At 49.9% G+C, this 14,312-nt stretch overlaps 8 protein-coding genes across 8 annotated transcripts; 5 read left to right on the top strand and 3 right to left on the bottom strand.

Annotated features, from left to right (window-relative positions):
- Positions 1-207: 207 nt before the first annotated feature.
- On the bottom strand, positions 208-1,981 carry BT62DRAFT_962426 (delta 8-sphingoloid desaturase protein; the record flags this gene model as incomplete). Its single annotated transcript, XM_043188643.1, has 5 exons — positions 208-606; positions 662-1,040; positions 1,098-1,119; positions 1,170-1,188; positions 1,240-1,981. Coding segments are annotated over 5 exons (1,561 nt in total), but the record flags the coding sequence as incomplete, so codon positions are not given.
- A 70-nt stretch (positions 1,982-2,051) lies between these two features.
- Positions 2,052-3,855, top strand: BT62DRAFT_927865 (uncharacterized protein). The gene is made up of 3 exons (XM_043185370.1): positions 2,052-2,305; positions 2,361-2,533; positions 2,584-3,855. Exons 1-3 carry the CDS (start codon positions 2,157-2,159, stop codon positions 3,438-3,440), a joined length of 1,179 nt encoding a protein of 392 aa, XP_043044085.1. The 5' UTR covers positions 2,052-2,156; the 3' UTR covers positions 3,441-3,855.
- BT62DRAFT_991475 (imidazoleglycerol phosphate synthase) lies at positions 3,547-5,555 on the bottom strand. The gene is made up of 2 exons (XM_043190283.1): positions 5,418-5,555; positions 3,547-5,367 (listed from the first exon to the last, which is right to left on the bottom strand). Exons 1-2 carry the CDS (start codon positions 5,535-5,537, stop codon positions 3,778-3,780), a joined length of 1,710 nt encoding a protein of 569 aa, XP_043044084.1. The 5' UTR covers positions 5,538-5,555; the 3' UTR covers positions 3,547-3,777.
- Positions 5,556-5,719: 164 nt separating this feature from the next.
- Positions 5,720-7,462, top strand: BT62DRAFT_1045087 (uncharacterized protein; the record flags this gene model as incomplete). The annotated part of the gene is made up of 2 exons (XM_043178464.1): positions 5,720-6,073; positions 6,150-7,462. 2 exons carry the CDS (start codon positions 5,720-5,722, stop codon positions 7,188-7,190), a joined length of 1,395 nt encoding a protein of 464 aa, XP_043044083.1. The 3' UTR covers positions 7,191-7,462.
- A 1,417-nt stretch (positions 7,463-8,879) lies between these two features.
- BT62DRAFT_1001387 (uncharacterized protein) lies at positions 8,880-10,465 on the top strand (the record flags this gene model as incomplete). Its single annotated transcript, XM_043176733.1, has 3 exons — positions 8,880-8,951; positions 9,003-9,448; positions 9,502-10,465. 3 exons carry the CDS (start codon positions 8,880-8,882, stop codon positions 10,463-10,465), a joined length of 1,482 nt encoding a protein of 493 aa, XP_043044082.1.
- A 316-nt stretch (positions 10,466-10,781) lies between these two features.
- On the top strand, positions 10,782-12,452 carry BT62DRAFT_1072636 (uncharacterized protein). Its single transcript, XM_043178875.1, has 2 exons — positions 10,782-10,852; positions 10,901-12,452. The coding sequence occupies exon 2, from the start codon at positions 10,907-10,909 to the stop codon at positions 12,362-12,364; it is 1,458 nt and encodes a 485-aa protein (XP_043044081.1). The 5' UTR covers positions 10,782-10,852; positions 10,901-10,906; the 3' UTR covers positions 12,365-12,452.
- On the bottom strand, positions 11,943-13,398 carry BT62DRAFT_927859 (ribosomal protein L4). Its single transcript, XM_043185369.1, has 3 exons — positions 13,354-13,398; positions 13,185-13,305; positions 11,943-13,126 (listed from the first exon to the last, which is right to left on the bottom strand). The coding sequence occupies exons 1-3, from the start codon at positions 13,372-13,374 to the stop codon at positions 12,438-12,440; spliced, it is 831 nt and encodes a 276-aa protein (XP_043044080.1). The 5' UTR covers positions 13,375-13,398; the 3' UTR covers positions 11,943-12,437.
- Positions 13,399-13,610: 212 nt separating this feature from the next.
- Positions 13,611-14,287, top strand: BT62DRAFT_943478 (ribosomal protein S9). Its single transcript, XM_043187881.1, has 3 exons — positions 13,611-13,703; positions 13,755-14,134; positions 14,188-14,287. The coding sequence occupies exons 1-3, from the start codon at positions 13,659-13,661 to the stop codon at positions 14,195-14,197; spliced, it is 435 nt and encodes a 144-aa protein (XP_043044079.1). The 5' UTR covers positions 13,611-13,658; the 3' UTR covers positions 14,198-14,287.
- Positions 14,288-14,312: the final 25 nt, after the last annotated feature.

Raw genomic sequence — 14,312 nt, 5'->3', positions numbered from 1 at the left:
TCTTGTTGCTTTGCTATGCCGTTTTTATTCGCACATGCTTCGAACGCCGAATCAGCAACTGATGCCTTATGCAGACAATATCAGCAGCTGTCCTTTACGATCTGGAATGAATTCTGCGCTATCGCCCAAAGAATGAATATCACTATCAATGACAATGACAATGTAATAGTCCTTTCTAAGATGAAACCAAGGGGATTAAATGTCCTTTTAACCAACCTTTTTCCCCTCCCGGCTTTTGATCTTTTTATCGACGGCCTCTTTTGCCTCTGCATCAGCAACTTCTGCTACTATCTTGACTTGATTAAGCAGTCCACCAACGTGCTCTAGGAGGCTGACTACTTCCTTGTTCCCACTTACGAAACCAAACTCTGCGTATGTTAGCCCTTGCTCCCTAGCGAACTCCTTGACCATTTCGCTAGCCTTTCGAAGGTTGTGCCGCGGTAGACGAGGGAACAGATGATGTGTTACCTGGAGGTGGAGACCGCCATGAATAAATTCAATGGATTCATCACATATAACGTCTGATGTCGTTCGTAGCTGTCGATGGGGAAATGACTCTGTAGGGCCTAGATCTGCTGTAGACATTGAAAAATGGGATAGGACGATCTGCGGTAAATTTCACAAACGTTCCGGCTTTGTCAAACGTGCGTGGGGGACATACCTGCACATGCAGAGGACTCGTCGTAGCGTGACTGATCAAAACATACAAGAGCGCCTTCCGCCATGTTCCACAGCCGACGAGGAGACTACCGAACCATATCCAGAAGAACACGATACCAGCAACTTCAAGACCCCAAGCCCAGCCGTAGCCTCGAGCGCGCCTCGTATCAAAAGCCCGGAAATAAAGATGGACGTAGGAAAGACGGTATAGGTTGAACCGTGCAAACATCATCACGATATAGAACAGTTTGTGTTGAAGCGTAAGGAATATTTTGGCTGTCGCGTCCAAAGGCATTGTGCGCTTGTAGTAGGTGGAATATAAATTATTGAAAAATGCAGGGGAGATGGCGAAAAAGGGGAGATGCTGAATATCGGGGTCACTACATTTGTGAGTCTGTCAGATTATTGCGGTGGTAGGTATCTAGGGAACAACATACTGATTTACGTGGTTTGTAACAACTGCAGGGCAATTCAAATGTGAGGAAGCAGGCTGGGAAAATAGAACTCACTGTGATGAATATTATGGTTCTAGATGCAAATTAGTGATAGAACTCGATGCACACAATTGAAAAGACGTACATCGACCCACCAGCCGATGCTGAGGCCACCAATCCAGTCGGCAATAAATACGGACACGAGCCTGTCGAACGTCCAGTCACCGGTCAAACCCATATGTCCGAGATCATGGGCAAAAAACATGAGCTGATGCCACATAAGGCCAAGGAAGAATGCAGACGCCATGAGCCAGCTATGATAGTAGGCATACGCGCTAACGAGGCCCAAAAGGGTGTACCGAATAAATTCTGGTCCGTAGCCGGTAAGGATGGGGCATTTGTAGAGCCCTGCGTCAATAATGCGTCTGTGGAGGGCCTTGTACGCCGCGGACTGTCTTGCTTGTACGTCCAAGTCAAGATCAGTTGGTGCCGCCGTGATGGTTGCCGCCGTTGGACCGAGACCTGGTGAAGAACGGTGTTCCTCGACGAGCAGACTTGGGTCCCCTCCTGATAGATATGTGGCCTCCCTCCTCCACTGGCCGTCCTCCTGGACCCATCCAGCTGCAACGGGAGGCAGGAAAGGAACCCAGCACTTCTCGCGGTGCTTGCCGACGGAATACTTTGCGATGAGACCAGTAGTTTCGGTGGGATGCAACGCGTCAATTTCATCAGTTGCATCCCGACCCACAAAGTGAAGAATAGATAGGGCACCACCGGGATGCGCGTCAAGCCATGCGCTGGGTACCCTGAGGACGTTGTCGTGGTATATGACGATGTGCTGGCCCTTGAGGATGAGGGACTCAACCTCGTCGCGCCGGAGAGACATGGCGCGAGATAGAAAATAAAATAAAGGAAATAAATTGTAGTATTTCTCCGACATTGGCTTGGCAGCGCTGACTAATATTTGATACCATTACTACAACCACGATGGCACCGACAGCCGTAGTTTCTTCTGATCCTTTTTCTGACCCTCATCCACCACGACCACCGCCAAAGAATAGAATGCCTGGCCCTGTGCCTCACTCAGCACCGTCTGGAAGGGATGGCTATGGCCGCGACCTCAGCGATGCTGTGAAAGATACTGTTCAAGTCCGTGGTAACTCTACGACCGACTATTCGCCTCGCCATCTTGGCAGGAGCCAGACAGCGGTGTGCGTCCTGTTTGTTTTCTTATTTTCAGTTCATACTTAACCGGCCGACGACCAGTCCGCCGCCTGCCAGCTCGCCTCGTCACCAAGGCATGGGAAGAAGATCCCATTCACAGGATTCTGTACCTGCAAACTTACAGGAGCGACCCAAGTCGTCCAAGTCTCGCACAAAGAAGGGCTCGCAGCATGCAGATGTTATCGATAGGCTCGATTTCACTGGTGTAGGGCCAAGTACGTTACCTCACACACTCTCCTCCGATCACTGCTGACTAACGACGCAGTGTTCCACCATGACGGTCCGTTTGACGCATGTGCTCCATCCCGCAACAAGCACCCTCGCAAGGCACCCATGGCTGCATGGTCGCCTGCCGACCAGCCCAACGACGGTCCATACCCACCGGCAACCACCTTCAATGCTTTCTCTGGTTATGATGCACCCAAGAACAAAAAAGTAGACGCCATTGCAGAGGCTTGGGGCATCCACGAGCCAGAACCATACGAGGAATTTTTTGCAGGCGGCGGAGCGCGGGGCGATACCCCTGCCAGCTCCATCTACAATGGAAGAGAGGGACATAGATCGACGCCAAAACGGACAAAGGAGAATCAGCGAGAGACACAGAGCGATGAGCCGTCCAGATCCCGAGGGACCAGACGTACCATGCCTCCTCCCAAGCCTATCTTTGTTCCAGAATCCGAATATCATGATCCCTCAGGCTCGCCTCCTGCTCAATCGCCTGGCTTGCCCAAGCGGACCAAATCCCTTATGCATCGTATTCGCAAAATGCGAGAGTCGCCCAACGTTCCCGTCGACGCTGACTTCGAACCTAACCCTCCTCCTTCATCGCCTTCGCCTCCTCCTGTCGACCACAACGGCAGACCGACGCACCGCCCCCAGAATTCGTTCTTGGGCCGATTTGGCACGACAAGAGCGGAGCCGCACTCGGAGCCGTTCATTCTCGTCGAACCCCATACCAACAAAGACTTGCCAACACTACCGCCCCAATCTCCTCAAGCTTCACCGTCATCGGGCTACTTTGATGGTCATGGATCAGGCGGCAACGTTGGATCCCCTGGGGGAGGTCTGGGACGAAAGACCAGCCTTATGAAGAAGATGGGAAGAGTTGTACGTGGCCGGTAGGCGTCTTCTCAAGCCTTTGTACCATCCAGTGTTCCCATCAAAAGTTATTCCATGTGTTTACGTCACGTTTTTCTCCATATGTCTCTGTATATACACATCGAGGCCACCGCTTCTTTGGACAGCTACTTCTCCATTCTGCACCTCTCGTGTTCTCCTGCTGCGAGATAACGACCTTCTCCCGTCCGTATTCTTTTTTTGGTGTATCTTGTCTCTTGATCCGACGTAAACTCCGCTGTTTCGATATCTACGTACACACCAAAGCATGTAAAGTAGATTTTCTCTCGCCTGTAGCATTTGTATGATCAATAAGTATATTCTGTTTTTATACGCTGACATTCTACCCCAGCCTGACACAAACTTCGTTGTCATCGAGACATTTTTTGACATCTTTGATGCCCACCTCGCCACGATGGAATATACCGGCAGCCAAAGCTGCTTCGACACCAGTTTCCTCAAAGACTTGGCGAAAATGCTCTGCAGTGCCTGCACCACTGCTCGCAACTACGGGTATCTTCACGTTCGATTTGACAAGTCGGATGAGATCTAGGTCGAACCCTAGACCTGTACCATCCCGGTCAATACTATTGACCAAGAGCTCTCCAGCACCGAGCCGTTCCACACCCTTGGCAAGCTGGACGACAGACAGTGGTCGTGATTCGCGACCACCTGACACTGTACACTGATACCACCAAGCCTTTCCCCTCTCCCCTATCACTTTGGAATCAGGGCGTCCTCGAATTACCTCTCCCTTGTATGGACCATCATACGTTTTGGGGTCAACATACACTCGCTTAGGATCAACTGACACGACGACCGCTTGTCTTCCATACGCATACGCAATTGTCTCGATTGCACTCGTCCCGTCACCCTCTTTATTTTCCGACGCCAGCATCTTCTCCACAGCCAACACCGCTTCGCTGCCAATACTGACTTTGTCGGCGCCGGCGCGGAAATAGGCTCCCGCGACTTCCAGTGCGGCGTGCTTGGTCCCGTCTGGGTCGACGGTGTCTTTTATTCCACCACCGATAGTGAGGGGGACGAAGACGCGTTCTGCGGCAGCCCGGACGACTGCGATCATGGGCTGATCCCGGAGGGGGGAGTGGCGGAAAGAGGTGATGTTGAGGAGACAAAGCTCGTCTGCACCAGCGAGGTAATATTGAGAGGCGAGAGCGACGGGCTTGCCCAGGTTACGAATAGCGCCACCTGTTGTGGCAGCCACGGTGGGGTCGGTGGACGTGGGAGCCTTCTCTCGGACATCGTACTGATCTCCTTTCGTGACAACAAGATCACCATCGTCGTTCGCACGAACGTCCATGCATGCGACAATTCGTTTGGTGAGACGGTGCCGTGGCATTGGGATCAGAACGGGCGGGGAAGACGACGAGTGGGCAGAGATTGCGCCTGGCAATGATGCATGAGCTGATTCGGGTTTCTGAAGCCAAGCATCAATAAGCCGAAGTCCAGCAGTTCCCGATTTTTCAGGATGGAATTGAGTACCAAAAACATTGGCTTTCCGAATGGACGAAATGAACAGTTCTTGGCCATATTGGGTAGTCGTATATGCCCACTGCGCAGCGTCAGGATATCTGTGGGGGTCGTACTTTGCACAGTACGAATGGACGAAATAGTAGTACGACGAGTCCGCGACCTGTTCGGGGTCATCGTGGCAAGCGAGATCGGCAGTATTCCAACCCATGTGGGGAACAGCTTTGTCCGTGTCGTCAAGACGTTCTATGGGACATGGTATAATTCCGAGTCCGGCAGAAGAAGATTCTGATGAAGACTGGAAGAGGACCTGCATGCCAATGCAAACGCCAAAGTAAGGCTTCCCGGAAAGGATGTACTCGCGCAAGGGCTGGAGAAGCCCGCGAGATGAGAGATGCTGGACGGCAGTCTCAAAGGCCCCAACACCGGGAAAAACGAGAGACTGAAACGAGAATGAACAAACATCAATGCATCATAAATATAAAAACTGACAGTAGCATGTTGGAAGTCGTCTGGTGAAGAAATCCAGGTAAATGAGTGGCCAAGAGAAGTGAGAGAATTTGCGAGACTCTGGACGTTTCCTGCACCGTAGTCGAGTAAATAGAGCCCCATTATGACTGGCTGGGGACGGGGGACACGACTTGCATCTGACTCGAAAACCGGTCCGATCGATTTCCGGTGATTGCCGAACTGATCTAAAAAATTGTGCTGATTAGATCTTATGTTTCTCATCCTGACTCGGCTTGACGTATATAAGAACTTCCATCACAATGAACTTTCTTCATTCACCAACGATGTCGTCCCCCATTGCCATCCCTGCCTCGTTGCCTCACGTTGTCAGCGCCTCCATTTCCCCGTCCACCCTCACCATCCATGACCGCTTCGCCAATACTCGTCGTCAGGATTCTGGTGCTATTAGGCAGCCCAAGGTCCTCCACCCCGTCGACAACGAGGGCCTTCGTCTCCTCGTCCTCGAAAATATCTCCCAAGAGGCCGTAGAGCTCTTCCGTGCCCAGGGTTACTATGTCGACCATTATACCAAGGCTATGTCAGAAGACGAGCTGGTAGAGAAAATTGGGTCCTACCATGGTATTGGTATTCGCAGCAAAACAAAAATAACCGCTCGCGTCCTTAAGGCGGCATTCAAGGTACTCGTTACCTGTGACTTCTGTTCTCATCGATTACTAAATTACTTTTCTTTTTTTTATTTTTATTTTTATTTAGCTTCTCGTCATTGGGTGCTTCTGTATTGGTACTAACCAAGTTGACTTGACTTCTGCCGCTCAAGCTGGTATCCCCGTGTTTAACTCCCCCTTCTCCAACTCGCGCTCTGTTGCGGAACTCGTCATGTCTGAGCTTGTTATCCTCTCTCGCCAGCTCTTCGAACGCGCGTACGAGTTGCGTACCGGCGTTTGGAACAAGCAGTCCAAGGGATGCTGGGAAGTCCGCGGAAAGACACTTGGAATCGTAGGCTATGGCCACATTGGCTCCCAGCTCTCCGTACTCGCTGAATCCTTTGGCATCCGTGTTCTCTTCTATGATGTCGTCAACCTCATGCCCCTCGGCTCTGCGCGTCAAGTCGAGTCTCTCGATGTCTTGCTGGCAGAGGCAGATTTCATCAGCCTCCACGTCCCCGAATCTTCTGACACCATCAACATGATCTCCAAACATCAGTTCGCGACCATGAAGAAGGGCGCGTATTTCATCAATAATGCGCGTGGGAAAGTCGTAGACATACCCGCTCTTATCGATGCGCTGAAGAGCGGACACATTGCTGGTGCAGCCATCGACGTCTTCCCCTCCGAGCCCGGAGCCAATGGCTCGCCATTCGATGACCGACTCAATTCCTGGGCCTCGACCCTTCGCTCCCTGCCCAATGTCGTCCTCTCACCTCACATTGGTGGTTCCACTGAAGAGGCACAGCGCATGATAGGCCAAGAGGTCTCCCAAGCGCTGTGCCGATACTTTGGATATGGTACCACGCTTGGAGCAGTCAACTTCCCTGAAGTTGACTTGCGTGCCATCACCACGGAGCAGGGTGACCATGTTCGTGTCTGCCACGTCCACAAGAACCAGCCTGGTGTGCTGAAACAGGTCAACGACGCCTTGTCTCCGTACAATGTGGAGAAACAATACTCGGACTCGAAGGGTGACATCGCATATCTTATGGCAGATATAGCAGATGTCAGTCCCGCAGACATCAATAAGTTGCGGGAGCTGATCAACGGTACCAGCGCAAACATTCTTACCCGCTTCCTAGCGTAAAACAGCTTTTAAAGCTGTGCTGTATAAAACACCAAAACGGATGATCACAACGGCTTGTTGTACAATATAGATAACGGTAGTATTCAACATATATTAATAGCGATGTTCACTCAACTGTACATCTTATGCACCATTCAACTGGACTTTGGGAACTTGCATGAGATATCTAACACATAATCGTAGTTGTATTACATTCCGTAGTTGTTCATTTATGCATAAGAGAGCAAAAGAAATGAAACCCTAAAGCCAAGTCATGACTAGGCCTCTTCCTCGGGATCGCCGATGCCAGAGGGAAGGATGGCAAAATGTGTCTCCATCTCTGGTAGACATGGCGAATCATAGATTTTACAGGACCGCGTGTTTCCGCGTGACTTCTTCAGCTGGAGTCTGGGAGATGTCGTGATGAGCACATGTACTCTGAGGCACAAAATGGAGATCATACCTTGTAGTCGATGCATGGGCCATGATATTACCGCCGATAGGCTTTTTCTCGTTGCTAGCGTATGGACCTGCAGCTGCATCTGGACTGGACATGACTTGGTTCGTTACGACCACAGCAATACCGAACTAACCGAAAACCCGTCAGAAAAAATGATTAGTCACTTCGGGAGACCAACCTCATCTGCCAATCGTTGGAGCGTCCGCAAGAACTTGCCTAAATGATTCTGCCGAGATGATAATTCCCCGCGTCCGCTGAAATCCGTACGATATAATGCCGTGCAGGAGTCGACGATTAGCAGACAGAACCTGAAGCATTCTGATGTCAGTACTGGAGGTATATATGAATGATCTATGTCCACCTTGATTCTGACATCAATGCACTGGCACTCGTTAGCAGAGCATTCTGATGATCTGCATTATACGCTCGGGCATATGCCACGTTGTCCAAAACTTCTTCGCCATTGAGCCCGTACCGCTCCGCTACAGCCAACAACCGTACTGGACGAAAAGTGCCTTCAGTGTCGATATAGAGGCACTTGCCTTCTCCGCCGCCCATGCTGACGGGAAGCTGGCAGGTAACAGCAAGCGTGTGACATAGCTGGGATTTCCCAGTACGAAATTCACCAAAGAGCTCGGTAATGGCGCCAGTTTCAATACCACCTGCTGAGGAGGTCAATGCAGCACAAGAACACAAACTAAGCACACGCGCCCCCAAGAAGAGCATCGAGTTGTTTGGAGCCAGTGGTAATGTGAACAAGTTCAGCGCGCCGTGCATGTACCTCCGTGGCACTTTGGAACCCTAGGGGTACGATCTTTTGCGCTGCAGGATCCAGGTTAGCGATTACACATAAGTCAATCAAATGGCTCACCCTCAGCAATAATTTTATCAGCTTTCTGTTCTGAGATGCCCTTGATAGTAATGAGATGCTTCTTTGGAGTAAATGCGACCGCTTCGACAGTGTTGAGACCTGCGTCTGCGAGTTTCTTGATGTCATTGGCATGAATCCCAGCCTCTTGTAGTTTGTTGACAAGAAGAGGGCCAGTAAATTGAAATGTTTCGTCTTCTTGCTCGATGCCTTGCGATCCTTGAGACATTGCTGAGGGCAAAAAGTGATGGTGAGTCAAAGTAAGGGAAAGAACGGTTCTCACGGGTCAAGCGCGTCGCGCGTGCGACCGTCACGTGCGCACACCAAAACAAACACATAACACACATTACGTAACACACTGTCACGCTTTCTATCGATCGCTATGGCACGAAAGAAAAACAAAGGAAAGAAACAGGATGCAGCTGTGAATAAGCCGAAAGCACCAAAACCAAAGGTATTTGTACCTGTCTGCTTGATTTCCTGCATTTTCTGATCTGGTCCTTAGTCTTCCGGTGCCAGACGAGCATCCAGCTCGACCGCAATCAGCAGAATCAACACGCGTTTACCCAACGAACTTTTAGCCTACATCTTTGCTACTGCAATTCTCAGCCTACTTCCAAGAGAGCACAGGTCCTTTCTTGCTCTAGTGTGCAGCATCTGTCGCCGTTGGCGGGATGTTGCTATCGAGGCATCCGAGCTTTGGACCACCATTTACATACATAGTCAAAATCATATACCAGCTGCCGAACTCTTCCTTGAACGATCAATGATGCGACTTCTGGACGTTGACGTCCAAGTCTCCTTTGATGCTAGGTTCCGGAGGACTCCGGCAGCTTTCAATCGTCAATCTGGGCTTCGAGTTGCGGAGATGACGTCGGTCCATCTTGGGCGTACGAGGACACTCTCCTTGAGTATCAGCGACGTGCAGGGCGCTGAAAATTTTTCAGTATTGTACCGGTCGACGTCAGCTCCGCATCTCGTCCGCCTTTCCATCTGTATTGAAGGATGGTCGTCGAGCGCTCCCCCCCCTTACTTGATTCCATTTGCTCATTCCGGAGCGAAGGCTTATCTTCGAACGCATCCTCGAGCGCCAGCCTTACGAGACTCGAGCTTACATCTCTTCACCCTAAACATGAGGATATGCGGAATGTATTTACGCACTGCCCATATCTCGAAACACTCATCCTGCCGAAATTTGGTCAGAGCTTGGGGGGAAGTCAGGGTGAGAATCGATCGATTATATTAGCTCCCAGCTCGTTGCGTTCGCTCGCAGTTCACCTTGACCGTACCCATGTCAAGTCTTCGCACGTGGCAAACTCGTCTAACTGCCCATGTGTCCTTGGCTCTCTTCGCTCGCCGAACCTTGAATATCTCGAGGTTCTAGGCGACTCCTCCTCCTTCAATGTTAATCTCCGTAGCCATTTTAAGGACCTGCCAAAGTTGAAAACGCTGCGTTTACAGCGTTGTTCTGTGCCATCTATCGATAATGATTTTTTCCTCTCTTTGAAGATGTTAAATCGTTTGGAAATAGTGGACAACTTTAAAAATGTGAAGTGGTCTACAAAATCTTCACGCAAAAAAGTGTCCTCACCATTTCCTCTCCTGTCGTCTCTGTTACTTAGTGACACGTCAAGCAGGTGTTCCGACCTGTCTCAGTGGGCACGCCTAGCACGGCTAGCCATCCAAAGTTATGGATGTACCCAATTCTCTATCGAAGTAACGTCAGGACTTCATCGTAGCATGTCGCGTATCCTTGGACCTCGAGATGGGTGTATTCACGTCGAAGCTAAGGATCATGCTCAGGCTCGCGGCTTGATCTATCCCCTTCCCAGTGTTCCCACAGAAAATTCTTTGGACTGGTCGGATGACGAAGATTATTACAATTTTAACGATTTTACTATTGACACCGACTACGGTTTTGATTCGTCCGACTATGACAACCAGATGGAGTATTTAGCTGGGTTGTGAACGGTGAGGTTACATCTCGAACTTTTGCGTGTGGAAAGAAACGTGATATTGACCATCCTTTAGTGAAGAGATGTAAGTATATGTAATTTTCCGATGAATTTATGGGTGTCATTCGGAGGCGGAGCTGCTCATCGGTAACCTCGGGGGCTTTTGCGTTAGGTAGACTTCTCTATTCCAGACTAGTGGTGCTGTCTGTGACGTGCTTTGAGGAGATCAGTGTCATATTTATCAACTTGAAGAATGTAACCAAGTTGAACTACTCTACGTCACGTGCAGTGAAGTCTGGCCAGTGCGCAAATTGAAATTCGTCCTTATCCTAGCCGCCACTTTTCTTCTCGGAGCCCTTATAAATCTCTTTGCTTGAAGTTTGCTCTCATCACTTTGAAAGTACGAAAACCTGTCTTTCTCTATTCCGGTCATTTATGTTCTTCCCAGTCAGATATGGCGGCTGTCTCAAAGATAAACCAGCTTCCTGACGAACTTCTCGCCTTGATATTCTCTCCCGGTATTCGTAACTTGTCGTCCGACGAACATCAGCCCCTCCTGGCTCTGATATGCAGCGTCTGTCGCCACTGGCGAAATGTTGCTATCGAGGCCTCTGAATTATGGACCACCATTCACATTTCCTTGGAACGACACATTCCAGCTGCCCAGGCATTCTTAGAACGGTCAAAGGGCCGCCTCATCGACTTAGATATCAAGGCACTTAACGCTGATTCCGTGAGTTCTGCCCGCGAAGCCGCTGTGATAACTGCACCACACATCTCTCGCGTTCGGACTTTGGCGATGACTGTGGCACATTTCAGTACCTACACCATATTTTCGGATGCTTACCACTTCATCTCCGCCACAAATCTCACTAGCCTTTCTGTCAATGTCATAGGTTATCTGTGGCCATTACCGGGACCTTTTCCACTCTTTGCGAGTGCCAACTCCCTTTGTCATTTTAATACTCAGGGACATCTCATAAATGTCGTTTCTTCAAGGACCAGTCTCACCACACTGGAGCTCAGCAATTATTCTCCGACCCATGCAGACATCAAGAATTTGTTTTTCGAATCGCCATGTCTTGAAACACTTATCCTACACGGGTTTGATACAAACGAGCAACTGGATTTCGGAAATGAAGATGACACTCCTTTCATCATCACCGTGCCAACTTCTTTGAAATCCCTAGCAGTCTCTTTGTATCACCCGCATAGCAATGGCACGGGCTCGTGTGACTGCGTTCTTAGTTCATTATGTATTCCAAACCTGGAATATCTAGAGGTGGTCGGCAATACCGTCTTGGATATCGGCTTTAATGTTCACTTTGGGGAGCTGGCCAAGTTGCAGACGCTGCGTATCCAACGTTGTGCTGTAACATTGGCGGATAAAGAGTTCTTCCTCTCGCTGAAGGAGCTGAGACATTTGGAGTTGGTGGACATGTCATCTGAGTTGGATATACAACATATTACAGGAATTTCACCAGACGACCCCCCGTCATCTTCATTCTCCTCTTTTCCTCATCTATCCTCTGTCTTCTTTTCTACGGAAGGAGAATACACGCAGAGCGCGTTCCAGCTACTACAGCTCGCTGAGCGTCGTGTTGCAGCCGGATGTCCTCGTTTCACACTTGAAGTCGAACAAGCGCATTCCGAAGAATTTTCTAAAGCCATCCAGTCATTTATCCAGGATGTGCGCATTTGCGTTGCAGAGAGTGATGGCTCAGCTGGTCTGATACAATCAATGGGTGATATGATAGATGACCACCTTTTCGGGGACCAGGATGAGGAGGAGATGGACGAAGATGTGCATGAATGGGAGCCTGAGTATGAGGAATGGGGTGAAGAAGAGTATGATGCATTTGAATCCGAAGACGAGTTTTATGGTGAGGATCCTCCTGCTACATATATGTAGTATAGTGATGCCTACTTATGTAACCTTATTTCTTGGTAAACATTTTGGTCCGGAACGAACGAAACAAAATGTATTAGTGCGCTGCAGTAGGGGGAATTCGTGACAATGTCCGTTCAAAAAAGTCCACCGCTTTGGCGTCGAGCATTATGCGTCGCCATTTGAGCAACTCGTGAACGGTCAGCGCATTTGATGTCGTCAGCTTCACCTTTGGGATGTTTCGAATGGCTCTTTCCAAAGTTACAGGAATCTCCTCCTCTCCGGTGACAAACAACGTCTGATCCAGACCGAGATCCTCCAGTCTCTTGGCAAGGGTCTTCGTCTTGGGTTCTGGCCAGTCCATACTGAACATGACACCAAACTGCTGTTCCTTGACTTTTGCGCTGAGCGCAACCCGCATGCCCATCTGAATGACTTTCCTGGGCAGCTTGGTACTGAAATCGCGAGGCTTGGGACCGAACGCGATACCTCCACCTCTGAGCATAGGACTCTGGGCATCCCCAAGACGTGCTTTTCCAGTGCCCTTTTGAGGACGAATCTTCCTGCCCGAGCCACGAACTTCGCCACGAGTTTTGGTATTTGCGGAGCCTTGGCGGAGGGAATCACGATATTGCACGACACAGAGATGGAGGACATCACGTCGAATTGGGTGATTGAAGATAGTGGGGTCCAAAGCAACCAGCGTTTCTTGTGGATCGGGATCTGTGCGCTTGGGCTTAAAAGGTGCGCTAAGCGAAACGTATACGGGTTCAAGAGGCGAGGCCGCTGTACATGCCAAACTATGTGAGCACGTAGATACCTTGTCAAGGATACAAACACACACCTGTAGGTGGCGACGCCGGCACGCGTGATTGGACTCTCGACGACAACCGAGGCCTCGCGACTCCAGCTGGGCGAGGAACCGTTTGCGAAATCCTGGCGCGAAGTAATTGCCTGGGCGACCTCTAACGCAGTGTAAGTGAAGATGCTGATAGTATTTGCAGATAACGTACACGTCTGACTGTCTTAAGCATTGCAGTCGACTACGCTTGTGGAGGAATCGGAAGAAGAAGATTATTATGTCAGCGGCCGGCACATTTCGGCCGGATATTTCCGCTTCGGCATATGAAACTGTACAGTTTTTTGAGTCCTTCCCACGGCTCAATATTCCCCTCATCGACTGCACGCAGACAGGCTCGACGTCAAGATCAAGGTAGGTAGCCTATTGTTTCGGATGACATGCTGTTTATTTATTCTAACGTCTCTCTGTTAGATTCATCGTTAGGCCGTCGACCACCGACTATCCTAATCTCGCAAAATGGCTTCAGCAACCAAAGCCGTCCAGACGTTTGGAAAGAAGAAGGTGCGTTCGTGTGTCTTTCTGAAGGTGTTCTTAGTAACACTCGTGCTACAGACAGCAACTGCTGTAGCCCATGCCAAGGAGGGTCGTGGACTCATCCGTATTAATGGCTCCCCCATCAACCTCGTCCAACCCGAAATCCTTCGCCTAAAGGTGTACGAGCCTGTTCTCGTTGCTGGCGAGGATGCTTTCACTCCCCTTGATATTCGTGTCCGGGTGAAGGGCGGTGGACACACCTCCCAAGTGTATGCTATCCGCCAGGCCATTGCCAAGGCTCTCGTTGCATACTACGCAAAATACATCGACGCTTACAGCGCACTGGAGTTGAAGAAGAAACTGGTAGCGTATGACCGAACGCTGTTGATTGCCGACCCCAGACGGATGGAGCCCAAAAAGTTCGGTGGTGCTGGTGCTCGTGCTCGCAGGCAAAAGAGGTTCGTTTTTTTTTTGTTTTATTGGTTGTTGCGTTTTCTCATATCTGTGACAGTTACCGTTAAGTGGCTGTGGCTGTTTTGGAGGACTTGGTGTTACTATCTCAATATCATTCATTATGTCTCTCAGCTACTGTTATGCTATGCACCTTTTACTCGAGATTATATGAGTGTACCAATT

The sequence above is a fragment of the Guyanagaster necrorhizus genome (assembly GCF_019112545.1).
Source record: "Guyanagaster necrorhizus MCA 3950 unplaced genomic scaffold BT62scaffold_4, whole genome shotgun sequence".
Classification (NCBI taxonomy): Eukaryota; Fungi; Basidiomycota; class Agaricomycetes; order Agaricales; family Physalacriaceae; genus Guyanagaster; species Guyanagaster necrorhizus.
This window is presented reverse-complemented; position numbering and strand designations above follow the sequence as displayed.

Coding starts and splice junctions, on each gene's coding strand:
- BT62DRAFT_943478 (XM_043187881.1), top strand. CDS start 13,659: ATGGCTTCAGCAACCAAAGCCGTCCAGACGTTTGGAAAGAAGAAG. Junction 13,704..13,754: donor AGACGTTTGGAAAGAAGAAG/GTGCGTTCGTGT, acceptor CTCGTGCTACAG/ACAGCAACTGCTGTAGCCCA.
- BT62DRAFT_927865 (XM_043185370.1), top strand. CDS start 2,157: ATGCCTGGCCCTGTGCCTCACTCAGCACCGTCTGGAAGGGATGGCTAT. Junction 2,306..2,360: donor GGCAGGAGCCAGACAGCGGT/GTGCGTCCTGTT, acceptor GCCGACGACCAG/TCCGCCGCCTGCCAGCTCGC. Junction 2,534..2,583: donor TTTCACTGGTGTAGGGCCAA/GTACGTTACCTC, acceptor CTAACGACGCAG/TGTTCCACCATGACGGTCCG.
- BT62DRAFT_991475 (XM_043190283.1), bottom strand. CDS start 5,537: ATGGGGCTCTATTTACTCGACTACGGTGCAGGAAACGTCCAGAGTCTC. Junction 5,368..5,417: donor ACGACTTCCAACATGCTACT/GTCAGTTTTTAT, acceptor TTCTCGTTTCAG/TCTCTCGTTTTTCCCGGTGT.
- BT62DRAFT_1072636 (XM_043178875.1), top strand. CDS start 10,907: ATGGCGGCTGTCTCAAAGATAAACCAGCTTCCTGACGAACTTCTCGCC.
- BT62DRAFT_927859 (XM_043185369.1), bottom strand. CDS start 13,374: ATGCTTAAGACAGTCAGACGT. Junction 13,306..13,353: donor TGCTTAAGACAGTCAGACGT/GTACGTTATCTG, acceptor ACACTGCGTTAG/AGGTCGCCCAGGCAATTACT. Junction 13,127..13,184: donor GCCGGCGTCGCCACCTACAG/GTGTGTGTTTGT, acceptor TGGCATGTACAG/CGGCCTCGCCTCTTGAACCC.